The sequence below is a fragment of the Syngnathus leptorhynchus genome, chromosome 3, assembly GCF_054491065.1.
Source record: "Syngnathus leptorhynchus isolate UIUO chromosome 3, UIUO_Slep, whole genome shotgun sequence".
Lineage (NCBI taxonomy): Eukaryota > Metazoa > Chordata > Actinopteri > Syngnathiformes > Syngnathidae > Syngnathus > Syngnathus leptorhynchus.
The window spans coordinates 18,485,811-18,513,020 of NC_141197.1; the positions used below are offsets into that span (position 1 = coordinate 18,485,811).

General features: G+C 45.5%; 4 protein-coding genes and 1 non-coding gene across 7 annotated transcripts in view; all 5 read left to right on the forward strand.

Annotated features, from left to right (window-relative positions):
• The window catches only part of itfg1 (integrin alpha FG-GAP repeat containing 1), a 49,387-nt gene extending 43,376 nt beyond the window's left edge, over window positions 1-6,011 (forward strand). Inside the window, exons 15-18 of the mRNA XM_085907887.1 lie at window positions 1,876-2,000; window positions 2,948-3,030; window positions 3,672-3,789; window positions 5,352-6,011. Of these exons, the coding sequence (XP_085764013.1) occupies window positions 1,876-2,000; window positions 2,948-3,030; window positions 3,672-3,789; window positions 5,352-5,411 (386 nt within the window). The 3' untranslated portion in view covers window positions 5,412-6,011. The remainder of the gene's footprint in view (window positions 1-1,875; window positions 2,001-2,947; window positions 3,031-3,671; window positions 3,790-5,351) is intronic.
• A 666-nt stretch (window positions 6,012-6,677) lies between these two features.
• On the forward strand, window positions 6,678-14,657 carry neto2a (neuropilin (NRP) and tolloid (TLL)-like 2a). Its single transcript, XM_085907540.1, has 10 exons — window positions 6,678-7,043; window positions 8,661-8,717; window positions 8,794-8,937; window positions 9,626-9,874; window positions 10,036-10,083; window positions 10,156-10,283; window positions 11,000-11,228; window positions 11,469-11,582; window positions 11,735-11,865; window positions 12,025-14,657. Exons 1-10 carry the CDS (start codon window positions 7,034-7,036, stop codon window positions 12,709-12,711), a joined length of 1,797 nt encoding a protein of 598 aa, XP_085763666.1. The 5' UTR covers window positions 6,678-7,033; the 3' UTR covers window positions 12,712-14,657.
• Window positions 14,658-15,963: 1,306 nt separating this feature from the next.
• On the forward strand, window positions 15,964-20,643 carry dnaja2a (DnaJ heat shock protein family (Hsp40) member A2a). The gene is made up of 9 exons (XM_085906972.1): window positions 15,964-16,166; window positions 17,065-17,124; window positions 17,222-17,451; window positions 17,827-17,907; window positions 17,987-18,120; window positions 18,457-18,653; window positions 19,367-19,511; window positions 19,585-19,712; window positions 19,855-20,643. Exons 1-9 carry the CDS (start codon window positions 16,089-16,091, stop codon window positions 20,041-20,043), a joined length of 1,242 nt encoding a protein of 413 aa, XP_085763098.1. The 5' UTR covers window positions 15,964-16,088; the 3' UTR covers window positions 20,044-20,643.
• A 501-nt stretch (window positions 20,644-21,144) lies between these two features.
• trnat-agu (transfer RNA threonine (anticodon AGU)) lies at window positions 21,145-21,218 on the forward strand. The gene has a single exon. It is a non-coding gene; the product is annotated as a tRNA-Thr (tRNA).
• Window positions 21,219-21,778: 560 nt separating this feature from the next.
• lrp3 (low density lipoprotein receptor-related protein 3) lies at window positions 21,779-27,072 on the forward strand. 3 transcript variants are annotated; one of them, XM_085906961.1, is made up of 7 exons: window positions 21,779-21,994; window positions 22,937-23,078; window positions 23,136-23,359; window positions 23,449-24,065; window positions 24,202-24,413; window positions 24,495-24,894; window positions 24,969-27,072. In XM_085906961.1, exons 1-7 carry the CDS (start codon window positions 21,928-21,930, stop codon window positions 25,653-25,655), a joined length of 2,349 nt encoding a protein of 782 aa, XP_085763087.1. In that variant the 5' UTR covers window positions 21,779-21,927; the 3' UTR covers window positions 25,656-27,072. The 3 variants fall into 3 exon arrangements, with proteins under 3 accessions (XP_085763087.1, XP_085763088.1, XP_085763089.1); XM_085906962.1 differs by having other exon boundaries at window positions 22,940-23,078; XM_085906963.1 differs by lacking the exon at window positions 21,779-21,994 and adding an exon at window positions 22,412-22,456 and having other exon boundaries at window positions 22,940-23,078.
• Window positions 27,073-27,210: the final 138 nt, after the last annotated feature.

Sequence of the window (27,210 nt, forward strand, 5' to 3'; positions counted from 1 at the left end):
CCTTTCTCTTCATCCTCTGCAATTTTCTTCTTTTATCACAACGGTTTCTATAGCGACCGGCACGGGGCATTGGAATTTCGCAGGAAACAAACATTTGGAAGTCACACATTGGCTCCCTTCATGAAACACCCCATTCTCAGTCTATCATCACAAGACGCTCCACAAAATCTTTTGTGACACCAGTCTTGGAACTTCTCAATCACACCTTGTACATTTTTTCTGTCAGCATATATAAATAAGCGCATGTTCTACTTCTACAATTTATGTCATGCTACGAGCTCATTTAAAACTACACACTCCTTAAGGATGCGTCTCTTCGCCATTAATTTTATGTTTTGGTTGACCCAGTAAGCTTCGGGAAACATTTCCTCTCAAGTATATGCGAGACAACTTGGGATTAATATACGAGAGAGACTGAAACACTGAAAGGCACACACAAATCGAAAAGATCCGTTGTTGACTTGTGTGCTGGCTGGAATTCCCTGCTAAGTCCTCGCAGACTTGGCTTTGGGATGTAACACACATAAAGAACACACATGCCAGCATCCTCGTGTTGTGAGATGGCTTTCCCCCAGCCATCGCCACATTTCCTGTGTTCTTTCAGCCAATAGACACACACAAACACACACATCAGACTCCAAAGCCAGCCTCGAGCCTTGCTTGATCAACACACGAGCCACACGAAGCAGCTAAAAAAATAAAAATAATAAATAAATGGCATTGGACACTTCAGAGCCGGTACACTGCAAGGGCCAACAAGGTAGTTGGGGCTTTTTTGCACCATCACAATGGTTTTCTCAAAGGTTTTGTGTGTCATCAAAGGTCGTCCTCGGCCAACGTGCAGTCGTGAAATCTCAAACTTTAATTTAGCTTTACTTGTCTGTCCAGCAGCTATGCATGGTTCAAAATTGTTAGCAACATAAAAAAAGAAAAGAAAAGAACAAATCTAATAAAAATGAATAAAATAAAAGATCTAATACAAAAATAAATAAAAGAAAATAAAATGGCACATCCTAATTAAAAAATTCAAAAATCAAAGCCAAAAACAATCTGCTTATGTTTCGTGTAGCAGCACTTAGCTTAATGGTTTTACCCTCAGCGAGCTCAAGTGTTCTGTTTTTTTTTTTTGTGCTTTTGTGTGACCTGACCCTCCAGAGGTTCCTCAGTCTGTAAGGAAGCGGCCAATGTCGAGGTTTAAGCGAGGCGGAGGCAGAGCTTTGCAATGTGCAGTCTATCCACATTAGTTCTGATCACTGACTGCCTCCAGGCTTCCTCGCTCACTCGGGTTTGCTCTCTCTCTTCCCATCTTTGTTTACCACGTAGGGAGGTTGATTTATGTCGGCTGCACTTGGAAGAGTTGGGCGGCGTGGGCGAGACTCAGCAGCTGATGTTGGGGGGGGGAGAAGGTGGGGGGGGGGGGGCAAGGAAGACCTGAGAGGTAATAGATTTATATTGGCCACCGCTCATAAAAGAGTATTTGCATTTGATGTTTAATTTCATTTAAGTAGCCATTGAGGCCGTAATGTTTAAGAGTCCATAACAAGGCTGTTTTTTTTATTTCTCCATCCATCTTATGATATGTGCGTGAGACAAGCATTTGGCACTTCCAGTGCCTCCGATTTGATTAGAAGAGTCGCACCAAAGAAATATGCCTCTACAATAATTAAGTTCTTCATTTTCATTATTTTTGGTGAAGTTTTTTCACTTTATTTTTCAGTGCATTTATTGACAATCCAAATCCTTTCATCATTTCTAATTGCTGCTTTTTACATGACTTAGGTTTCATCCCGATTGTATTCATCTTACTTTTGCCTGATACAGAGAAGAAAATGTGATGTTTATTGTTTTGAGTTTGGAGTTTTCTTCTTTCCGCAGCGGGTCAGTTGAGCCAGTCGGCACATTTCTCCCTGCAGCTGCCTTACACTGTGCTGGGCCTTGGACGCAGCGCCAACTTCCTGGACCACTTGGTGGTCGGCATCCCACGCCGGCCCGGAGAAGTGGTGAGTCCAACTTTGTTCTTTGCAGTTGTGAAGGTGTGCGTCGTAATAAACAATTTATTTAAAATAAAAATATTGTTCAAAATCATTAGGTTTCACTCAAATCTAACACTTAATATACTCCACGTGCATTAATCTTATTCCACTTGCCGGGGAGGCACATGTGCTGCTTCTTTTCTGTCCACCTCGGCCTTCGAAGGGGGCAGTGCGGTTCGAGCGTACAGATAACCCGCACAAATTTGATGAAAGGACAAAAAGATGAGGGTCACCGCAGAGAACAAAGATTGTGTGCCTGGCTGGAAGTATTCTAATGTTGTCTTTCTGTTTCTATTACTGCATGGTTTTGTGCAAATCGTTACTTTTACATGTGCAAAATCAGTGTGATTTATTAGCCCATTTTTGCGTTTTGCATTATGTCAGCACAAAGAACAGACTTTGAAACAACACTACAACACTTATAAACCCCAGCCTTAATTTCAGACCCAATCTTGAGACATTGAAAGCCCAATTCAAATGTTTTTTTTCCCCGTAATGATACCACAATTTTGCCAAGTAATCGAATTCCTAATCGTATATCCAACTTTCTCTTACAATGGATTCATAATGGGGTGTCTTTTATGACACGATATCGATTGACTCACAATACATTTCTGTCATCTTTTTATCACAATATTTGCCAACAATATCGAATGGTATCGGTATACAGTGTGTTAATTGATATCATCCCGCTAGTTTCCAAATTTTTCAACTTGTGGGGTCTTAATGTCAGCTGTCTTAACGGAATGTTTTTGCCCCGAGGCAAGAAACTGACTTTAAACACGGGAGAAGATTACAAACGGTGTTGAACATTTAGCTGCAGGCTAATCATCTTATTTTGTTTCTATTTATAACTCACAAGCTTTTCCGACGGTATCACGATAGGAGAAATGATTGCTTGTGTGTCCTCGCAGGAGTTCAGGAAGCAGGAGTGGACTGCTATCATCCCCAACTCTCAGCTCATTGTCATCCCCTACCCCCACAATCAGCCCAGCAGGTATACACACACTCCCATGCACGTTGCCATGGACACCGTTGGCTTAGCGGCAGCTCCTCATCTGCTGCCGCTAAGCGACAACACACTCAAGTTAGCGGCACAGATTTCCTGGTGTTGTGTAAACACACGTACACACACACACGCACACCCGCAGAATGTGATCTCATGGTGTGTCACAATCGGCAATACAGATGGCAGCTTCTAAGCATACACAACATGGATACCACAAACAGCATACCTTAATGATGTACCCAGCAGCAGATGCTTTCTTGATGTGACAATATTTTCACAATCTTTTCCAGCACTCGTATGCAATACACCAGATACTGTGTAATCATTGATATGACTGCAATTTGTTTTCCCCAATTACAGTTTCATGATCATCTACGATGTCACTAGTTTTCAATCATTTTGGTGATATGGCGCAATAATATTATATCTGTGATACCACATTAATATCATTGATAATGTCTCAATCTTGTCCAGAGTGGTATTATCATTTTTATTTTATTTTTTTTAACCCCCACTGACAATTTTTTTTTTTTTTTGTAACCCCTACTGACAAGTTATTTTGCGACACCAACTTTCAAATGAGGCTAACCAATCAAAATGCTGACTCTTCTTTCTCTCTTCGTGTTCAGCTGGAGCGCCAAACTGTACCTGACACCCAGTAACAGCGTGCTACTGACCGCCATCGCCCTCATCGGCGTGTGCGTCTTCATCCTCGTCATTATCGGCATCCTCCACTGGCAGGAGAAGGTCGGACGCACACGCACACAAATAAACGCACACGCGCACAAAGCTAATATCCCTCTGGAAGACTCGGAAGGATTAATTTATTGGCGTCTTCTCCGCTTTCAGCTCAGTGGATCTGCTCTTTCATTAGTCGCATAAATATACCCTCCGGGGAGCCTCGGCCGCCACTTATTTTCCCGTCTTTCCAGCTCACGCCATGACAGTCACACGCCCACATCACGCATATGAGAGAACGTGCAACTTTTTTTGCTTGTATTTTTTTTTTTTCTTTGCGACGCGCAGCGTGAACGCCGACTGCTGAGCTCAGTCAGCGCTGGCATCCTCGCCCGGCCATCTGCCGTATGTGTGTGCGTACGTGTGTGTGTAGAAATGTGACCCTGAGATTTCCGTGATTTTATGGGCGGTTACCAAACTTCATCCATCCGCGGAGGCAAAATCTGATTTTTACATTCTAATGTCACACAACAGCCAGTATGCAATGCATATAACATTTTATGAACACATTTTTCACGGACCCCTGAAAATGCCCAATATGGCTTCCAAAATGGCTGCTTTGAATCAAAATGTCAAAAAAAAAAATGCTGCCTCTTTTTGTAGACATGGCCTCTTGAAACTTTTTGGTGAATCTACTCATGCTCAAGAGTGGCGCATTTTCAAAACACAGTTGCCTTTTAGCCGTAACTTAAGGTCAGCACCAGAAAGCTGACTGGCATTTAGCATTTGGCCGGCCGTGTTGACTCGCTGGTATTTACTCTTCTAACAACAAAGTCAGGTAGAGGACAGGCGTGAAGAAGATGAGTCCGTTGCTAACTTTGCGCCGCAAACATCCATACGGAGCAAAGCACGAGAATATTTAAAGAGGCCGATCGATCACTCCAAAGGAAGCGTCTTCCCACCTGAGGCGCAGCGTCCAACTTAATTAATCCACATCAGAGACGACGGCGTCATTAAAAGCGTCGGATGGACACAAATCAATACGCCGCTGCTTAATGATGATTCACGGGGTCCCAGATGACGGATGCCGTCCCCCAGATGCCCGATTAGAGTGTCTGCGTCGATGGCGGAGTGACTTGCCAAAGCCAAGAACAGCCAAGCTTTTCATCTTTACCTCTGGAAAAAAAAAAAAAAAAAAAAGAAGCAGGATCAACAATCAATACCTGAGAGGATGAATCAACTATTGATTTGTGGGAGAAAAAAAAACAGTTGACAGACTGACAAATTATTTATTATCTTTTGGACGGAATGAGTCAACATCACGACATCTTATTAAAACGAATAAAAACACAAGGACAAAAAGCTGCGTGCACCATTTCAATAAGACGTCAACTGTCACTTCAAAGGAACTCGACGGTGCTGTGAGAAATTGCTGCTGTCGGCGAAAACCTTTTTTGGCCGAGATGAATATTCTTAGCTTGTCATGTGAAAGGGATGAGTGGCAGGTGTGGGTGGATTGAGGCAAGGAGTCTGGGGGGGTGCTAGTCAAGGGAAGGGTCTTTGATTGTGACCTCATAGCGTCCTGTTATGCCGTCCTGATCGTTTTTTTTTTGTGTGTGTGTGTGCCTCAGAAAGCAGACGACCGGGAGAAGAGGCAGGAAGCCCACCGCTTCCATTTTGACGCCATGTGAGCGGCCACGTCTTTTACCTGCTGTCACTTGCACCATTTCACATGCACGTTACCTACTACTATGCCGCTAACTTGATCGCTGTCCCCACTTCACCTGTTTCCGCCCCACCAGACTTTACCTGTCCACCTTTATCTTCCGCATTCACTCCGAAAGGCCAAAAATAAGCGAGTCATTTTTCCATTTCGAAATAATTCGCGGCTCATTTTATTAACTGGAAAATGTCCGTGTTCCGAAATAATTTGCCACGTTGTTAGCCTGTTTAACAAAATGGCTGCTGTCGGAGCATTCACAGTGTTACTGTCCAATTCCATTCCGGTTTTTGCTCGAATGTCAATTTTTATTTTCGACTGTTTTGCCAATACTTTGTCTTTAAATTGTTTGAATCTAATCTGTCTGCAAGCTCTTTTCTATTTGAAGCTACTGTGGGCAGCTTTTCTATTTGAAGCTTAGTGTGGATGCATTGGTTCCCTAATTATTATTTTTTTAATGTGGTTTGGGATTTGCACTTTCTTTTTTAATTATACGTGTAATTTATTTGGTTTTGCGAACGCCGCAGCTACTCAATGTGAATAATAAAAGGTATTGACTGTGACTCTAGAAGTTTGTGTGCTTTCTGCTTCCGCCTGAAAACTGCAGTCTGGTCTGGTTGTACCCCCCCCCCCCCCCCACACACACACACACACACACCTCCCCCAGCTCTTTTCTTCAATTGATTTAGGTACAGCAGTGAAATGAAATAGCTTTTTATTTTTGCTGAGAAGACCACTCCACCCCCCGACACACGCTTTCCCTCCCAGAAGCCTGCTGCATAAAACATCCGTAATGGAGACACAAGTATGGGATCATAAGCACAACCGGAAGTCGTCTCATTTTCAACATCCATCCATAATTGAATCAATTGTGAAATCCTAATCAATCACTAGATATCCAAATACTTCCAAAAAAATGTGCCCGGAGGTGAATTGTGATTGATTGTGATTTAAGAATAAATCTAATTTACATCATAATTGCACACTGTATTTTAAAAAAACACCTTATAAATTACTTCTCACACTTTAGCCCTGATCTTCATTCATAACATTTCTTGGCTTACTGTATTTACTATTGAAGTGTTTTATTTTTAAAGGTACCAACCGGAAAATGATTCGTGCCTATGTCGTCCGCTTTGACGACGCTGGTGACGGACTCGCGCTCGATGTCAGCAACGCCCGCGGCTTTAAATGCTCCTCGTGCGGGCGCAGCTCCTCCTCTGCGCGCCCACGGAATTTGGAGCAGAGCAGACCTCATTCTCCTCCTCATCATCATTTTTTTTACTCTTCCTCTTTCTTACTCTTGGCTCTCTCCGTCTCTTTGGATATCTACCTGGAACATCTCACTTGGAGGGGTGGGGGGGCTTGCAAGTCCCAGGTGGAAGCCGCAGCTGGTGAGTGACATGGCCGGTCTGAGAGACTGAGAAGCTCCAGCGGACTTCCATTGCGCGCACAAGCCGACGAGGAGCCGTTGGGTGCGAGACACGCGAGATGGATGAACCCCCTTGTAGATGTTTACTGGGCGCTCCTATGAAGATTGACGCGACGGGAGGGTTCTAGCCAGAAAAGGGGAGCGTTTTTGCAGAGGAAATAATGCACAGAGGTGAGACTCTTTTTTTAATTTGTTTTACTTGTTATTGAAATAATTACCATTGAAATTTTATGCGCAATAATTAGCCCTCTTCTAATTGCGCAACAGTCATCTCGGGAACAGACAGTTAATCGGGTTAAAAATAATAATAATAATAATAACTAAACCACTCCCTAGAATGAACCACGCACGGACTCATGTTGCATGCGTGAGCGAGCATCGTCTCGGTTTGTGTACCAGAGTCGTTAAATGCGCTCCACGGAGCTGTTGGGGGACTTTCGTGCGTAAAATCACCAATTGATGGCCACGACTGTATACACTCATTTTTACATCCGAATGTTTCAAACTGAGGACCAGGTCAGGGTGCGTATGTTACTTGCACATTGGTCTAATTCAAATGCCGCCACTTTATTCCATGCAAAGTCAACGCCAACATTGGTCAAGCGTGCGGGGTGCGCGTCATTTCAACGCCATGCTTCATCCCCCCCCCCCCAAAAAAAAATGTATGGATGGTCGGGCGGATAGATGGACGGATGGATAGATGAATGCATAGATTGACAGATAGTAGAGAGTAGATGGATTGTTTATTTATGGGAGGCATTTATTTGAGAGCTGGCATGAGTTGGTTCTTACTTCTAATGGGAAATAGAATGTGAACCCAATTCACTCTATCTATCAAAGACAAGGCTTTCTGAGCTTTTCTTCGTGAATGGCACTAAAGGTGGTGGTGGTGGGGGTGGGGGGGGCTGAAGTTGAAAATCTGAAACATTCTGCCTTGTGGTCTTGAAAGCAATCAACGATATCCCGGCCACAACTATTTTATACCTGACACCAGAGAGATCATTAAACTGTGATTGAAGGATGCCGCAAACAGCGGGAAACTAAAGGGCTGGATTGAGACCAATTGTCAGCTATTTGGGGTTTATAACATCTTTGAGTGTACAAAGACAGTAGAAAAGCATTTTCTGTGATTAACCAGTCCAAATTTGAATGAAAGAACAGGTCTTCTGTTGCCAAAAGGAAAAGTCATGTTGAAATAAATGGTCTGTTTGAGGCAATGGGGTTCATTTGCCGATAAATCATCCAGTGATTGGTTGATGTCCTGCGTCTTACTCCAACCAGTGGCGGTTAAACAGGGTGACAAGAAGTGGCAGCTGCCACCCGGCTTTACCAAATGCTTGCCACCCCACTTTCCTCCCCTTCAGCTGACAATCAATCTATCAATATGAAATGTAAAATTGTGTCGAGATGTTGAATGTCAAGCATAGAAATTGGATTTGGGAATGGAGTCAAAATATACATCATGCGATTCTCCTACAAAACAGTAGAACCATGTCACCTCTCCCAGCAAATCAGCAACAAGAATTCACATTTTTGCCATCAATCGATCGTAGTTCAGTTTTGTCATGAAATGAAGTAACCTTATAATAAAAAACTGAACAGTAATAATACAAATTTAGATTTCTACAGCGCCTTACATGGAATCCAAGAACACTTCGGAACCCATGAGGCAAAGAAATCTATACAGTGTGTAGATGGCTCTCTTTATATAAATAATGCAAACATATAACATAACGTAAAACATAACTATTCATACGCATGATATAATTACCTTTTTTTCCCCCTCAGCGTGGATCCTCCTCGTTCTCATAGAAGAGGGCCTCGCTCTGGCACAGAGAACTAAAGGTGAGCCCAACCAAAGGAAAATATGATTGGAAATAACGTTATAATCTGTATACTAAAATCAATATTCTTTTCAAAGACTCCCTGAGCGACAATGGCGTGCAGAGCCCGAACCAGAATGATTGCGGCACGTGGGTACGCAACATCAACGGCGGCGTGTTCACGTCGCCAAACTACCCTGACACGTACCCGCCTAACAAGGAGTGTGTCTACATCCTGGAAGGTGAGCAAAGATGCACTACACTTCTTGTTTTAGATGTTTCTCCTTGATTCAAGTAATCATCTCATCAGAAGCAGTATAACTGTCCCTTATCCAACTTTTTTTTCAAACAAGTGTTCACAACATTATTCAAATACCCAGAATTAACTTTGCTGCCAGCCAGTGTCCAGACCACAGTGATGCATGCGCATCTTTGCGGCTCGTTTGTTTGCACGACGTCACGCTACACTTGGAGGAGGTTCCCTTACGAACGTGGCTCAATTGCTCCCCCTGTAGAGTCAAATAGACATTACAGCTAGATCACTTGGTTTCTTCTTGTTAACCACACACAGAGATGGACGCTCTAATGACTGTTATTTTCACAAATAACCTGACATAATAGTCATGATGTTTTATCCATTGACACCAAAGACCAGCCAACAATTATTTTTTTTTAACCATGCCCGAGTTTGTCTCTTAGTAATGCCAAAATCAGAATTGACTAAATGGATTTCCTATTTTGGATGAAAAATAAGATCTGGGGGTTTTTTTATTAGAAAGGTAAACGCACATTTATTATTTAACAAAAAAATCTAAATAAGTTGGATGACCACAAGGTTGAGCTAATTCTAACAATAAAAAGCCTAAATAAAGTGCCGAATGTGCTCCTGGCGTGCTCTCACGTGACCTTTCATGCCCCGTCACTAAACAGCACTGCCCAGGCAGAGGATCCAGCTAACGTTTGACAAGAACTACTACATCGAGCCGTCCTTCGAGTGCCGCTTCGACCACATCGAGATCCGCGACGGGCCCTTCGGCTTCTCGCCTCTCATCGACCGGGTGTGCGGAGGGAAGAACCCGGGACTGCTCACCTCTACCGGGCGCTTCATGTGGATCAAGTTCACCAGCGACGAAGAACTGGAGGGTCTCGGATTCCGTATCAAGTACACGTTTGTTGCAGGTGAGAAACAACTGCTACTTTCGTCTGGCAGCACAAAAGACGACCTCACCGTTCTAAGGTTCTGGGTTCGAATCTGGTCAGCTGGGCCAGACTCCAGTTCACCCACAAACGCTACAGAAAACAGGGGAGCACAAGTTCATTGTGTCATTGTTTTTTTTCAGACCCTGACTTCCATCTGCATGTGGGCGGACTGTTAAACCCAATCCCGGGTAACTATGCTTTTATTTTGAAATAAAAGTCTGCCCTCATCTAATCATCCTCTGCTGGTTTTCATCCTCCAGACTGTCAGTTTGAGCTCAGCGGCTTCGACGGGATCATTCGCTCCAGTCAGGTGGACGAAACCAAACGGGTCAAGCCGGGAGATGCCCTGGACTGCATCTGGACTATCAGGGCCCCCCCTCAGTCCAAGGTCTGCACACATCCAATTTTCCTTGAATTATTCTATGTTTAGCGTCTCTCGTCCTTGTCCTCTTCTCCGTGTATTTATTCCATTTTTAATTGAGATGACGGTTTAAAAAAAAAAAAAAAAGACAACCGTGAGTCACATGCAAGGCTAGCATCGCCGCCCCTAGAGTACATGAGTCAGAGGCACGGGCCAGCGCGGCTCACTTCTGCCGCGACACGACACCGACGTAAATTCATGCACATCTGATTAAGTTACATGAGTTGTGCCACGCCATGTTTGCCGTGTTTTATGCGTAGGCTCAAGAAGGCGGCTGGCACATCATTCCGAGTTCATTTAATTACTGTCATCGACATGGAACTGTAAATATTAGTATCCGAGCTTATCTACTGCTTATATTGTTTGTAAATTTGTCATATATTTACTGTTGACCCCATGAATTGAAACCTTGAGAAGGTCTCACAAATCAGGTTGTGGTTGTTAAACAGTAGACGACCAAGTATTGATCCCTGCGGGACTCCACAGGTGACATAAGAGGTTTCCATGGGTTGCGTCTTCCAATAAAATTTAACGACGGGTATGTGGCGATCGACTTTGAAAAATGACATATTACTGAAAAAAAAATTGGCCACATTAAAAGTGTAACCAATCAGACCTTATTGCGGGGCGGCCGTCTGCATTCAGCGACCCCTCATCTGTCATCTGTCTGTGCGTGCGTGCAGATCTACCTACGCTTCATGGAGTACCAAATGGAGCACTCCAACGAGTGCAAGAAGAACTTTGTGGCCATCTACGACGGCAGCAGCGCCATCGAGAACCTGAAGGCCAAGTTCTGCAGCACGGTGGCCAACGATGTCATGCTGGAGAACGGCGTGGGCGTGGTGCGCATGTGGGCTGACGAGAAGAGCCGACTCAGCCGCTTCCGCATGCTCTTCACCTCCTTTGTAGACCGTGAGTCAAACCTCGTTTTGTCACGCTAGATTGATTTGGTTTTTCCCCACATAAAAAACCGTCCCGTGGTATAAACCAGCTTAGCCATGTTAGCCTGGCAGCTGCTTGGTGTGCTCTCCATTAGACCTTCAGTGTTTGCTTTTGTGTGTGTTTTCTGACTGTACCGTCAAAATGGCTTCTGGGCCTTTTCACACCATGGGGATGTTATTTTTAAATGATGTTTCTGTCTATCGCCTGCAGCCCCTTGTTCGGCCAACACCTTCTTCTGTCACAGCAACATGTGCATCAACAACTCACTGGTGTGCAATGGTGTACAGAATTGTGTTTACCCGTGGGATGAAAATCACTGCAAAGGTAAGAAAATATTTCGTCACTTGGGACATGAAAGAGTCAACCTGACTTGAACTACAAGACTTTACATTTGAAACGCTGCATTTCTTCAAAGAAATGTTTTGAAGGTTAAGACTTGAGACTTTGAACTTTCTCCTATCTCTGCTCACATCCAGAGAAGAGATCCGGGGGTCTCTTTCACCAGATCACCAAGACCCACGGTACGGTCATTGGTGTCTCATCCGGGATCGTTCTTGTTCTTCTCATCATTTCTATTCTGGTCCAAATGAAGCAACCGCGGAAAAAGGTAAGCTTTCCCATAGTCGAGTAACACGGCTGTAGTGTGCATGCCAGACCACTAGTGGCCACTCTAGCCCTGCAATACAAAATCTCAGAAAGTCAAACTCACCGGTGTCCCTGAACCGGAGATGTTCAATAGTTAAACTTGGTCATTTGTTTTGCGCAGGTGGTCGCCCGCCGGCCAGGTGTCTTCAACAAAGCGGGTCTCCAGGAGGTCTTTGACCCACCTCACTATGAGCTCTTCTCTCTGCGCGACAAGGAGATGTCGTCTGACCTGGCTGACTTGTCAGAGGAGCTGGACAGTTTCCAGAAGATGCGGCGCTCGTCCACCATGTCACGTTGCGTACACGAGCACCACTGCGGCTCGCAGGGCTCTGTTGGGACAGGCGGCGGCGGCAGCATGAAGCACAGCCGCACCACGCTGAGCTCCATGGAGTTATCCTACCACAACGACTTCTCCAAGCCACCACCCATGAAGACCTTCAACTCCACCGGCACCTATAAGAAGAGCTGCTACGGCTACAAGCAGCACGGGCAGACTCACGACTGTGACCAGCAGGTGATCGAGGACCGCGTCACGGAGGAGATACCCTGCGAGATCTACAACCGAGGTGGCGGAGCCACAGGTGGCATCGGCGGGGCAGTGGGCATCACGGGGGGAGTGGCCATGGCCGGAGGTATGGGTATGGGTATGGCGGGCGGCGTGGCCATGGCCGGGCCCAGTGGCATCGCCGGTGGCATTGGCGGTGGGATGGGAGGAGCCTGCGGCACCCTCACCATCCGTGGCACCAGCAGCCGGAACAGCACCTCAGTGGTGGACCCACAACAGCGCTCCATGTCCATGGACTTCTAGGGGGAGAATCTTACCTTGTGAGGGTGGAAAACTGGGATGAAGGAACCAGAACCGAACCTCGGTGGTCCACTACCAACATCACTCCATGTCCATGGAATTTTTGAGGAACAATGTGTGGTTGTAAAAAATGGACTCAAGAAAGCAGAACAGAACATCAGTGGCCACCTACCAACAGCGCTCCATGTCCATGAACTTATGGAAGGGGAATTTTCTCACCCTTGGATGGCAAAACCTGTTCCATGGAACCAGAACAACCAAGATGATCTGAATTCAGACATGCATGCAGACACTCACTTGGTCCATGCAACCAGCTTGACAGAAGAACCCAATGAGAGATTTTCTGAACTTGTTACAACCATTCACCTGCCATGCATAGGCATAAGAGATATACATGTATATTTAATATAGTGACTTCAAATAATTTATTTGATTTATTTTTTATTATTATTATTATTATTATTTTGGTGCGTGTTCCTTCTCTGTCACAACTAGGATTTATTGACCTTTTAACATGGAGGGAATTGATGGGATCCCCAAAGTTGTCAACGGATCTATCTTTTGGTTTTATCCAAGTACATTAGTCCAAAGACTAAAAGTTCATTTTGTCTGCTCACAATCACCTGATCTGTTTCTCCCCTCACCGAGTTGGGTTGCATTACGACAAACCGCTGTGACGCAAGACTCATCACGGTCACAGGAACACTAAAAGAAAGTAGTTTAAGGTACTGCTGGACAATCGAATGCACCAGCACATTGCCAATTGCACTTTAAGATGGCTAAAGCAAAGACTTGACCGATAAGTCAGCAGTCCCCATTGCTGACTTTTGTCATCTGTATCATCATTGTAATATTAAGGGTCTCTAAACCTGACTGGTTCACAACCAGAACTTACTGGAGTTTCTTCCAAACTGTTCAGTATTTGGGGAGGTCTCGTTCTATGCCGCTATTAATATGCTTCGGGTCATTTAGTTTATAATTGGACCGTGCCAGTCTTTTTGGAAGAGTTCCGTTTGTTCTAGGTTGGACCCACACCTGATTTCCATTCGTGTCTTCACACATCACAAAACAAATCACATTAATCTGGAACACCAACCAGAGTTCTAATAAAAGGGACCAAATTGTGTTTGTGTGTGTGTTACCCTAGTGTGTGGTTAGTTGTGATGTGTGTTTTTTGGGTTTGGGGGGAGGGTCACCCAAATTCAGAAACTGGATTTACACTGAGTTCATTTGGAAACATTCAGTTAGTTTTGAGGGTCTTAGACCAGTTCTGGACTGACTAAACTAACATGAGCACTCCTAAATGAGGTGAAATATTTGCATGACGAACTGCAACTAGGTTGTAATGGACCAACCTTAGACCTGACAAAATCATTGGTCTTTTTTTTTTTTATTATTAAAATGGACCAAAGTGTGAAAGGACTCTTCAAAGTCGTAATATGTTTGGTTTGGTCTGAACTGGAGTTCCGGATTTGATCAAATGAACCACAAAAACTACAATAGCGTACGATTAAAACGGTCTCAATTAGAATAGAATTGGCAGTGCTGGTTTGGAAGCGCCCTTAAGCTGTTTTGGCTGTGCTGTGACTCAACAGTGCCGCCTAACGGATAAGATCGGTATTACAAGATATGTCCAAATATCCTTTTGTATCTTTTAGCAGTGCTTGGTAGCTGGCTCGCTGAATCCACTTGACATGCTTTGTTGAAATGACAGCCCTGCTTACCTCACACATTCATACGCAGACATAACGCCTAGCGCTCCGACATGGAAAGCACACCAAGAGACTCTTATTTTGGTAAGAGGAAAGTGTTTTTATTTTTGAATCCCCCCCTCCTTGACAAATGTACAAGCACAACTTCCCCTAAAGAAAAAAAAAACTGATGATTATGACTTAATCACAATGTATGATTTCATTCTATTGGATTGAAAAAGAACCTGCGGACCAGCCTGTGGGAGCTTCATTGTACAGTGCTATAAAAGTGTCAAATAAATGCCTCACCCCTAATAGGACCGAATTTTATTTCCTTTGGAAATTGTGGTGCTCACTCATGTTTCATTGTGTGTTGACTAACTGACTTTCCTTTGTGGCCTAATGTATCTATTTAAGGGAGGAGTTTATTTTTATTTGTGAAATATATTAGTGGATTTTTCATTTGTGAAGAAATAAAATTATATATCATATAGATTATTCAATATTATGATTAAAACTTGTTTGTATGAATAAGATCTAGTCTGAGCCCTCTACGCATTTGGTATTTCTTGCAGTTGAGTAAATGAACACGGCTCACGTCCACTAGAATTGATCATTTTAAAACAAGATCTCAAGGAAATCAGGTAAGAACCTAAATGTAGCAGTTCAAAATAAACAAAAGGAAGTGTCATTGTCTTGATGTTTATGTGAATTTCAATATTTGATTCAAATCCAAACATAAAATAGGCCTGAGTTTGATTTGAACAAATGATGTGAGGATTATAATTATTATCTGACAGAAGTTTGCAGCATGCACACTCACACAGCTGCATTAGTCAAGTTGCTGCTTGCTGACAAATTTGCACTTTGCCTTCCCTTTGCCTCCTGCCATCATGCATTTATCCTCTCTGGTGCTCCGGGCAACTCTCTTAAAAATGTCACCTTCACAAACACGTTGGTCTTTGCTCAGATGTGCAGCTTCTCTTGTTGTGACGCACATCCAGCCCTGGCTGCCCAGACATGGAAGATCATCACAGTGACTTGTTGGGGTAGATATCAGGTTTAATCTCATGACCAAGATATTATTTTATTGTATGAAATACACATGCTTTCTCCTTTTTTTCCCTAACTCAAATGTAGTCTTTGGGCTCCCTTGTTGCCAAATTGGTTATGATTGGTAGGATATCAGCTCCTCAACTGTGTGGCTGGTTAATGCTTATGATGCCAAGGCCACTTAAACATTCCTGGGACAAAGTTAACCAAAAAGAAAGTGTATATTTTATTGAGCTTTTAAAATGTCTTCTGACTGCTTGAACCAGCGACGAGAGAGGAATTTTAGGACTAGTACAGAGGATGCTCCACTAGAGGGCGCCAACATTTGTGGAGAGGAGAGCGAGTTGACATTCTGAGGAAAATACAAATGCAAATGCCTTGGTCTATGATGAGTAGAAAATCCTTTTTTACTTGAGAAAGACTGGGGCATGTTTTGTGCATGGCTGACTCTGACGCTTTTTTTGGAGGGATATCTTTTATGTGTAATGTCAGTTAATCGACCAAAGGGGGCGCACAACACTGTTGACCCCACCGGAAGTGAAGGCGCGGAAGGCAAGCGAAACATTTTCTACCCGGCACCGTCCGTCTCTTTGTCCATTCACCTCCTCGCTGAGAGCAACATCCGCAGCGACAACCATGGCCAATGTTGCCGACACCAAGCTCTATGACATCCTCGGCGTGTCGCCGTCTACCTCCGAAAATGAACTGAAGAAGGTAAAGCGCATAGCGGGAAGGCGGCCTTGCTATAAAGCCGGCAAACAGCACGGAGCCTCGGCTGTCTTTGATTAGCCGGGGCGCTTGGAAAAAAAAAATGTAAGCAGGAAGTACGTCTTTAACATGGCGTGCTAACGTTAGCTCGCCATCATGCTAACCGGCCTGGATGCTCGTGTTTGTGACGATGCGGATGGAAACGCGAGGAAAATGTCCGAAGCAGCGGTTTGGCCTTCCAAACATTTACTCTTAATAAATATTTGAACAATGTACATTAGCGATTACTTGACTTCATTTCAAGTATGTGTGTGAGTCATTTACGGTTTGACCTCCCCTTAGCAACCGTACAGGTGTTAGTCATGAAGCCAAGCCTGGCAAGAGTTTCGACGTGGCTCTATTGATCCAAAATAATTCTCAATAAAGGCACACGATTGAAATGGGACGAATAAAAATGAATAAAACGGGACTTTTGCCGTTATGTTTTTTTAGACCACTGTGCGTCAATTCGGTCATAAATGACCTCCGTCAAGTCTAAAAAAAATACTCCAAAATATAATACGAAGTGTATTGTAGTTGCTGTTGTAACAAGCGGCAACATTATTTCGTTTAAAGCTGATTGAGAAGAGTTTACATTGTCGCTAGCCTACGATGCTAGCAGTTTCTCAATTACACAACCTTTCATACACTTGTCCAGCCGCCATTTTATACGCAAAGTCTTTGTTGGTAAACTATCTGGAACGATTATTTGATCAATCTTATGAAACGTCGTTTCATGTAAAACAGCACTTATATCATCTTTGGCTTTCGTCAAGTAAGATGCGTCATCACTGATAACGTGACGTCATGTAGGCGAAGCACATGTGTTGCACTGATAGTGATTGGTACTGTGCTATCTCCTCAGGCATACAGAAAGCTAGCCAAAGAGTACCATCCGGACAAAAACCCCAACGCTGGCGACAAGGTAAAAAACTTGGACATTTATTCACATACTGCCAATTATATATACCTTTTATACTGTAAATGAGTTTCACTTAAAACATCTCCTGTCAATGCTTCAGTTCAAGGAAATCAGCTTTGCCTATGAAGTTCTGACCAACCCCGAGAAGAAGGAGCTCTATGACCGCTATGGCGAGCAGGGCCTGCGGGAGGGCGGCGGTGGCGGCCCTGGCATGGACGACATCTTCTCGCACATCTTTGGCGGCGGGCTTTTTGGCTTCATGGGCGGTCAAGCCGGACGCTCGCGCAACGGTGGCCGACGGAGAGGCGAAGATATGGTGCACCCGCTCAAGTACGCCCTGGGGGGGGGGGAAAGGAGGCTTTCTTTAGTGATCTATATTTGTAACGCGACACAGATCTTAATGAGCGCAAGAGCGTTGAATTCTGTCAAAGCAAAACGGCTTTTATGTCGGCCTCTTGGTGGATTTAGGGAATTAATCTTTTGCGCTGCCTGGTAAGTCTTGTTTGCAGCCGAGTAAAAGGGGGCGGCACAATGGAAATCCAGAACCGGGGGTAATTGGGGCTACATTTTCATGAGCCAAGACGACCCTCCTGAAACGACCCTGCCTCGGAACGCTTTTCATTTATGGCCAAAGTGGCACATTTTTTATTCTGCCCCCCCCTCCAAAGAATGCAATTGCAATCTGAACCGTTGTTTCCCTCGCAGAGTATCACTGGAGGACCTTTACAACGGCAAGACGACCAAACTACAACTCAGCAAAAATGTCCTGTGTAGTACTTGTAACGGGTACGTTTCATCCACTTCCGTCGTCTTCCGAGTTGCGTTGAGAAGGATTCGCTGAATGTGTGGCCATGATGCGTCGCAGGCAAGGCGGCAAGACGGGTGCGGTCCAGAAGTGCACCGCTTGCCGAGGGCGCGGCATGCGCATCATGATCAGACAGCTGGCGCCGGGCATGGTGCAACAGATGCAGTCCGTGTGCACGGACTGCAACGGAGAAGGTGTGTTTAATTTCTTTGGACATTCTTCTGGGCCTTTTTTCCCCCTTTTCGTGTTATCCGTCCCCTTCAATTTGTCATCAAGCTGCTTGCAGATGGTCTTACCGTCTTTACCTTGAACGCGCTTGTCTATCATTTTTTTCAATGTTTTCTGGTAGGTTGTTGTTTTTCCTTCGTGCTTATTAGTTGTGCTGTGATAAGACACTGTAAATTTAATACACTGGATACTTGTGGTTGTTTCTCGTTACTTTGGATACAACAACATAGTGGAAAGAATCAGGCGCTCCTCTCCAGCTAATTTGTGTTTTTAACCGATTCTCCGCCATTCTGCGCCCTAAGGTGAGGTGATCAGCGAGAAGGACCGCTGTAAGAAGTGCGAGGGCAAGAAGGTGGTGAAGGAGGTGAAGATCTTGGAGGTGCACGTGGACAAGGGCATGAAGCACGGCCAAAAGATCACCTTCGGCGGCGAGGCTGATCAGGCGCCGGGGGTGGAGCCGGGCGACATCGTCCTGGTGCTGCAGGAGAAAGAGCACGAGGTGAGCGCTCGGCTTTGCTATTTTTAATTGTGTTTTTATGGGTTTTTTTTATTTTTGTTTACACAATGTTGAAGTTGAACAGTCCACTTGTGGATTTGTGAATAGTTCAAACATTTGATCTAAATTTGGATTGGGGGGGCATTTAGATTAGAATTGTAAAAACCGGTAGACATCATCAGTTGGTGAGCATTAGAGCGCCGTCATCACCAGCAGGTGCTGCTTTTAGACATCTCTACCGAAGCAGCAGCAGCACGTTGTCCTGACAGCTTGCCTTTCATCCAAACCCAAGTCGCCACGACGGGACCTCTGGCATCGTTTCGCGATTCCCATTTGAACTGTTAACGTGCAGTGCCTGTGGAACTGCATTGAGTGTTGAAGGGGAAAAACGGCAAAAGAGAACGACGGGTTTGATTCTTCTTTCAACAAACGTCTCAAGATTTTCCTCAGCGTGGTGGATTTGCAAATGGAGCATAGGTGCTGTACCTGTGCTTGTTTGTGCCTTCCATCTTGTCACGTTTGTCACTAGACAAAAGCTGTCTGACTAGAACAGCTGGCCCAGCCTGTGCAAACTTGCAGATAGCATAGGTTAGCTGACTAACACAACAATTGTGTCTTCCTTTTAGGAAGCTTCTACATCAATAGTTCATTTGTAAGTAAAATCATTTGTGGCTGTGGTGTTTGACCAGTGTTTTGTTTCCCCCCCCCCCCTGCAGACATTCCGGCGAGATGTCAGCGACCTGTTTATGAACCACAAGATCGGCCTGGTGGAGGCGCTGTGCGGCTTCCAGTTCATGCTAAAACATTTAGACGGTCGACAGATCGTGGTCAAGCATCCCGCCGGCAAGGTCATCGAGCCAGGTAGCTTTCCTCCTCAGCTCTCCTCCGCGCCATCGACGAAACGAGGTGTAACGGGAGCCTTGTTTGTCGTCAGGCTCGGTGCGGGTGGTGCGAGGGGAGGGCATGCCGCAGTACCGCAACCCCTTTGAGAAGGGAGACCTGTACGTCAAGTTTGATGTGCAGTTCCCCGCCAGCAACTGGATCAGCCCCGAGAAACTGGCGGTAACGCTATTTAGTTTGTTTTCTGGAAGAAGAAAAAATATGCGTATATATTTGTGTGTTACATTTTGAATTGTTATTTTCATTACTTGACTGTTTATTGCATATTCCCAAGAATAAAAAAATAATAATAATTGCCTTCCAGGAACTGGAGGACATGCTTCCATCGCGATCGGAGGCACCGCTCATCACAGGAGAGACGGAGGAGGTGGACCTTCAGGACTACGATGTGAGCCAGGGCTCGTCGACGGGGGGCCGCCGGGAGGCCTACAACGACAGCTCAGACGAAGAGGGCGGTCACCACGGCTCCGGGGTCCAGTGTGCCCATCAATAGCCCAGAAGCAGTGAAGCAGTGAGGCAGTGGCCACAAGCGGCAAAAATAGACTTTGTTCTTTGTTTATTTAAAAGAAGCTGCAGACATCCTGCCGTTACCTCCTCCGAGGCAGAGAAAATCTCTTGTTTGAATGTTGCTTTTTTTTTTTTTCCCCTTGCCCTCAATGAATTTACAGTAATTTAACAAATGAACACATTCACACGAGCCGTTTTCTCATAGAATGTTTCAGTTTTACTTTTTTGTTTTTTTACAGCTTTGTTTTTCTCTAGCTTTTTACATGTCGGTCCCGGTTCTCATCCTCCTCTTCTTTTTCTTTATATTTTTAATCCCAGATTGTGTATATCTTTCAACTGGTTTACCGCCTGTATTCAAAGCGGAGTGTGATTTTAAAAACAAAACGTATATAGCAAGAAATAACACACAAACAGAAAAAAAAAAAAAGACGATATAGCCTGCACCTATGCTGAGATCGTGTGCATGTACCAAAAAAAAAACCTAGTAAAAATTGTTACGCTTTTGGTTCCGGCACTTGTACCGCAGTCACAAAAATCATTTAAAAAAAACAATGTTTAAATTGTTGAATAAATTGTTGAAGAATCATATCATTGCCTCGTTATTAATAGTGCAGCATTTATTTCTGTATCTTAAAGCATTTAAATGTGTATTATTAAGAACAGAACATCAGAAGAGCCAATAGTAGTCTTGGGAATTTGGATTTTTGTGAGCCAATTTGTCATTTTCTCAAGTAATTTGCTTTCAAATTTTGGGTAAAAGAAAAGGGGTTTTGTTAAGACCAGAGCTTTTTAGTTTGACAGCGTGTTTTTATTTTTAAGATCGTTTTTATTTCTTTGGTCATAAAATAGTACTGTTGTTTTCATAATTCATTGGATTGAAGAATTCTTAGGTTTATTTTCATATGCTCAATAAAGGGTTTAAAAGGTGTTAACGTTTTATAATTTCTAGTTGTTTAAAGGTCAGCAGCATCAATGAGGCTGTTATGCAGCGGCTTTGTGAAGATTAACGTTTTTGAAAGGAAGCTTTGTAATTCGTCAGTTCTCTTAATTTTCTATATATTCTTTATTTTTCCCTTGGCTGCTACCTGGCGCCGTGGCTTAGTTGGTTAAAGCGCCTGTCTAGTAAACAGGAGATCCTGGGTTCGAATCCCAGCGGTGCCTTTTGGATTATATTTTCTATGTCTTTGTTTATATAAACACTGCATAATTCATGTCATAAAACGTCATAATCGTCATCACCAAGAAACATTCCGTAACTACTACAATAATAAATCACAGGTTATTTATAAAATCTTAAACGGAAAGAAGGAAATTGTGAATGAACGTTCCCTTTTTAAAGAAACGTCCGTTATCGTTGTACTTTGTGTAATCCGTGTAATGTAATAATATTTTAGATCATATATTGGCACACTTTGGACAATTAAAAATCTTTCTTGATCAGTTTAGTTGCGGAATATTGATCTGAAAAAGCCACACAATTGTAGCGGGGATGAGACGGGGTTTTCTTTGTCAAAATAAGAGCTCTAAGGAAATCCCCGGACTAAATAACTGAATGGAACAATGCAGGACTCAATCAGCAATTGATATCTTATATACTAAATTTATTATCATATTTGGATCGAGTGGCTTCAATCCCCTCTGTTTTCTTAACAAATAATTAAAATTTAGTTTGAAATACCAAACCGGATACTTTGCTTTGTTGCATTTAGAATCACCCTCGTTCTACAGTCTCGCTAAAGGACACACAATGCCGCTTTAAAACCTCTTCATTTGACGGCTTCGCACGGCTGAAAAACAATGGAGGTCACGCCGGCAGGAGTCTGGCGGTCTTGTCCGAGATAAAAGCCACAATTTCAGCTAAAGAGGAGCGATGGGGGCGACGGTGCGGCTTGGGATGCTGCTGGTGCTGCTTCTCTGCATCTCTGTGCTGCATTCAGGTGAGACAAACAATTCATTCGTGCAATGGTAATGATCAATCAACGATGACGAATGAAGCTACCAGTGACATTCATATTTATAATCATTGATTGTAATGTCGGTTGTGGTGGTTGTTTTATTTAGCCCTGGGGGGGTGCTCACAATAAAACGATGTGGGCTTTTGTTTTGGTGACGTCATCAGACACGCTCTCAGACACACATACTCACACATTGCTGTATCGATCTGAGGTGGCTAAATGATCAGTCAGAGTGTGGAAACAAGGGATGGCCTTTCACCGCGAGGATGCAGCTTCAATTCAGTATATCGGCATTACATCACTGCAGAATAGACACGCACACGCACGCGCACGCGCACGCACGCACGCACTGATCGTGTGTTACTATCACCAGCAACTTGTCATGTCCACTGACAGAATATCTGTTCATGAAAGCCTTATAAAAAAAGAGATTTGGAGGAAATAGTAGGTTGGACAATCTGTTAAGTCATTGATTCGTGTATGCCTCACAAAATATTATTGATACTCCTCTGAAATGTTTTTTTTTAGTTGGGTGATAATATTCTAAAATGTGTGTTGCGAGAATGTGACGTCACGGAATGCGGTGAGGCATCTGGTCGCCATGCTGTTGATCGAATTATTTATTATTTGCACCCAACTTTAACAATTATAAACCACTGTGTGGTGTTTGGCTGCAACAGTACAGGTGAGTTGTCAATACCTGATAAATATTATTCAGAATGTCATACTGAGACTATTAGGGCCCAATAGAACTTATTATAGTAAAGAACATTTTTGACTTGACTTCCAATCCAGAATCGTAAATGTGTGTGTGTGTGTGTGTGTGTGTGTGTGCGCGTGTGTGTGTGTGTGTGTGTGTGTGTGTGTGTGTGTGTGTGTGTGTGTGTGTGTGTGTGTGTGTGTGTGTGTGTGTGTGCATGAAAGCAGCAGGTTGCGGTGATCGGGTGGAGGTCCACATGGAACGCAGGGGTGTCATCTACAGCCCATCCTGGCCTTTAAACTACCCTGCCGGAGTCAACTGCAGCTGGAACATCCAGGCGGGCCACGGCGAGATTATCACCATCAGGTAACGCACGCACACACATGAACGCACTCCCCGCGTCAACGCCGTCCCGTATTTCAGTTTCCGGGTGTTTGACGTCGGCGAGCCGGGGAGCTGCGAGTCCGGTGACTGGCTGCTGATGACATCATCAGGGTGGGGCGGCGGGGCTCCAGACTCGCAGCGTCTGTGCGGTTCCGCTCGGCCGCCACCCTTCATCACCGGCAAAGGGCGCGCTTGGCTCTACTTCCACTCGAAAGTCAACAGCTCGGGACAGGCTCAAGGCTTCCATTTGTCCTACATTAAAGGTAAATGATCATATGCATGCCAATCAGGTGCCTTGAAGAAAGCGTGACCTCAAGTACAAAAAAAACAAAAAAATCCGTATGGCGCGCAGGTCACTTGGGTCAGAGCAGCTGTCAGCAGGATGAGTTCCTGTGCGGTAACGGCAAATGCGTGCCACACTCTTGGAAGTGTAACGATCAGAACGAGTGCGGCGACGCCACTGACGAGCGGGGTTGCTCGCCTTTGCCCACCACCTCCCCGTCAGGCCCGTGCCCGCGCGGGACGCTCCCCTGCGCCGCGGGGCGGTCCACCCGCTGCCTGGCCGCCGCCTTGCGCTGCGACCGCTCCCGGGACTGCCCGGACGGCAGCGACGAACTGGGCTGCCCCGACACAGCCTGCGGCAAACGCCTAGGTCACTTCTACGGCTCCTTTGCCTCACCCGATTTCTTCCGCCCCACCCTGGGGGAGGCGGCCGAGCTGAGGTGCTCGTGGGTGGTGGACACGCGGGACCCCAAACCCATCCTGCTGCGTTTGGACCTGCGGCTCGGGCCCGGGGACGCGCTGCACGTGTACGACGGCGCCGTCCATCGGGCCGAAAACCTCCTGCAGGTGCTTTCCTACCATAACAATCGTCGACCTACCTTGCTGGAGTCCAGCCGGGGGCAGATGAGCGTCCTTTACACTGCAAAACCGAGAAGTCCCGGGCACGGCTTTAACGCCACCTACCAGGTAACATAGGTTTGCTGGGTATTGACTGAAGTTAGCCAACTCGGCTAAGTAAGATTTTTCCATCAAGTGGAACAATTTTTCCATGATTGAAATGAAAGGGTATCATAATGGCCGTATTTGTGCCGCGGTCCTGCAGGTAAAAGGCTACTGCTTCCCGGGCGAGCGTCCTTGCGGTAGCGAGCAGGGTTGCTACTCGGAACATCAGCGCTGCGACGGCTACTGGCACTGCCCGTCTGGGAGGGACGAGGCGTCCTGCCCGGCGTGTCCCGAAGGCGAGTTCCCGTGCGGCGGCGAAGCCGCGGCGGGCACCTGCTACCCATCGTCAGAGCGCTGCAACAACCAGAAGAGGTACGGTCTACCAGTGAGATGGGGGAATTGCTTGTCCACTCAATTTACGATCGCTACTTTCCCACCGCTGCAACCACGAAGGTGCCCAGACGGTTCAGATGAGAACAACTGCTACGATTGCCAGCCGGGTAACTTCCACTGCGGCGACAACCTGTGCATTTTCGAGACGTGGCGCTGCGACGGCCAAGAGGACTGCCCGGACGGCAGCGACGAGCGCGACTGCCCCACGGCGGTGCCGCGTAAAGTGATCACGGCGGCGCTGATCGGCAGCCTGGTGTGCGGCCTGCTGTTGGTGGTGGCGCTCGGCTGCGCCCTCAAGCTCCACGCCCTGCGCGGCCGCGAGTACAGAGCCTTCGAGACCCAGATGTCACGCATGGAAGCCGAGTTTGTACAGAGGGAGGCGCCGCCGTCTTACGGCCAGCTCATAGCGCAGGGACTCATTCCGCCCGTGGAGGACTTTCCTGCCTACAACCCCACACAGGTAACTCCCAAACACACGAACCCGACGGACTGATTGCAGTTCACTGATTCAGTTCAGTTGTTTCCCTTTTTCAGGTGTCCGTATTGCAGAACCTTCGCTTAGCCATGAGTCGACAACTCAGGCGTCACACAAGCCGCCGCTCTTCTGCTTCCTCGTCGTCATCGCGGCGTCGTTTCGGGCACCTGTGGCGTCGCCTGTTCCGTCGCGGAGGCCGCCTTAGAGGCCACGCCCCTCTCCTGGACCCGCCAGCCGGCACCCACGTCACCCTAGGGCTCCACAGCTACCGAACTTCGGGGGACGACGTGGATGCTCAGCTTGCCCGGGGCCAATCGGAAGGCGGCGAGCTACCGGAATGCACGTCTGAAAGTCCCGCCTCTCCTCTCTCCTTCCAATCAGGTGACAGCCCAGAGGGGGCAGCACTGTCTCTGGAGGCGGCCGGTCCAAGTGACTCTTCTGGGCCACCCCTTCTTCCAATTCCCCCCTCTCGTTCCTCTAGAAAACTGGTTCTGGATCTGGCACTAAACATGAAGGGGGTCTCGCTTAGACGTTACTCCCCACTTGGGCCTATCTCGCCAGCCAATAGCCTGGCGACTGCCTCTATGCCCCACCCGCTGGGGGGCGTTCCCCTATCGTCGTCATCGTCGGAAGGCGACAGTAGCGGTCGGGCGGCGGAGATGAGATGCAAGGAGGTGAGGAAGAGAAGGAGGAGGAAGAGGAAGGAGGGCAGTGACCCTTTCGGTCGGCAAATGACGCCTTGCTGACAATGGACGCTCGCTAATCCGCCAGGCAACAAGTGTCCTTGAAGCCCACGCCCACTTATGTCAATTCAAACTGATTGCAAACTCCCGGGACTTCGATTTAAAGGAATTCAAACAATTATAAGCTAACAGGTTGAAATGCCATGGCCGCCTTTTAGTCACTACGTAGTGCCAATATCCTTTGCTACCGAGCCATAAATGGACAGTTTATTTTGATGCTGGCTTGCTAAGAAATCATTGTTTTGTAATTGGAGACCTGGACAATTTTTTTTTTTTGCCTTTCAGGAAGATGATCGTATGCCTCAGATTTGTGAATCTGAAAGATTACGAAACAACTGGACTATGCCGTGTTAGACCGGTTAAAAACAAATGATGCAAAACAGGTCGGAGATAAATGTTTGTTTGTTAGCTAGCTAGCAGGCTACCTCCCGGTTATCCCATTTGCATTCTGGAGCAGGGGGAACTGATCTGGTTTGACCAAAAGAGAGGCTAGTTCTTAGTTCGTAATGAACGCAATGTATAGTCTTGAAACAGATTATTTTTACATGTTAGTGAGCTGTGTATTTTTAACAAGGAGTTAAGTAGCTTAGCATTAGCGCTGTTGGATATTTTACGCGCCGTGCTACCGTTACAAATGCCTACCATGTGCCATGTTCTCTTGAGCTCCTTGCTGTTTCAAGCCGTTTGATCATTCATTAAAAATACTTGGCAACCAGCCTCAGGCCCAGGTACTAATGCTATCTAGAAAAAACAAAAATACAGCTGGTTCGTGAAGCCGATTTGAAGCTTCATCTAGTAAAGCACTAATACGACTAGTGCACGTGATGGACCTTAAGCTGGTAAGCAAGGATAGCGAATGAATACTCAAACGGCTTTCCATACTTTCTTGCCTCGTCTTTTGCTGCTTGCGTTGGTCATAGAGTAGTTGAGTGCTCCCGAAAATGCCTTAAATGCTTCTTTTCCTTCTTGTTGTCCCCATACAAATGGGCAGGAGAGACGCTGTCTCTCTTCTTGGGGGTATTGGCGGATGTTTGCTCGCTACAGCTATAAGATGCTACAAAATATGTTGCATTTAATAAAACTGGCAATTATGCAACTTTTTTAATGTCACAATCATCACCGCTCCAATATGCGCTCCGAGGTGGACGTAGTTCATTCTGTGGTGATGTTTTGAATATCAGAAACACTACGACTATTCTGATATCCCAGTTTTATGGAATGCAGGACAAAGTAACAACAGACTTGGGATTTTTTAGCAGTGTAAGCATGCAGGAAAAATAAACACTGGGCTCGTGTCGGAAGAATGTGTATATATTTCTATATTTGAGCTAAAAGAGTTAAGCTCGTACTAACATTTTCTCATGAATGTGTTGGGTTGTTAGAAAAAGAAAATATTAGTTCATTTGTTTTGGTGCCTGCAGTCAATAAAGTTTGAGAAGTTTGAAATTTTGATGATTTAGTTTCACATTTGTCTGGTGTGCGTGTTATTTTGCTCATTAACTCGATCCCTCGTGTTAGCCAATCAGCTCCGGCCCTTTCTGTCTTGTCCGGGTGATCC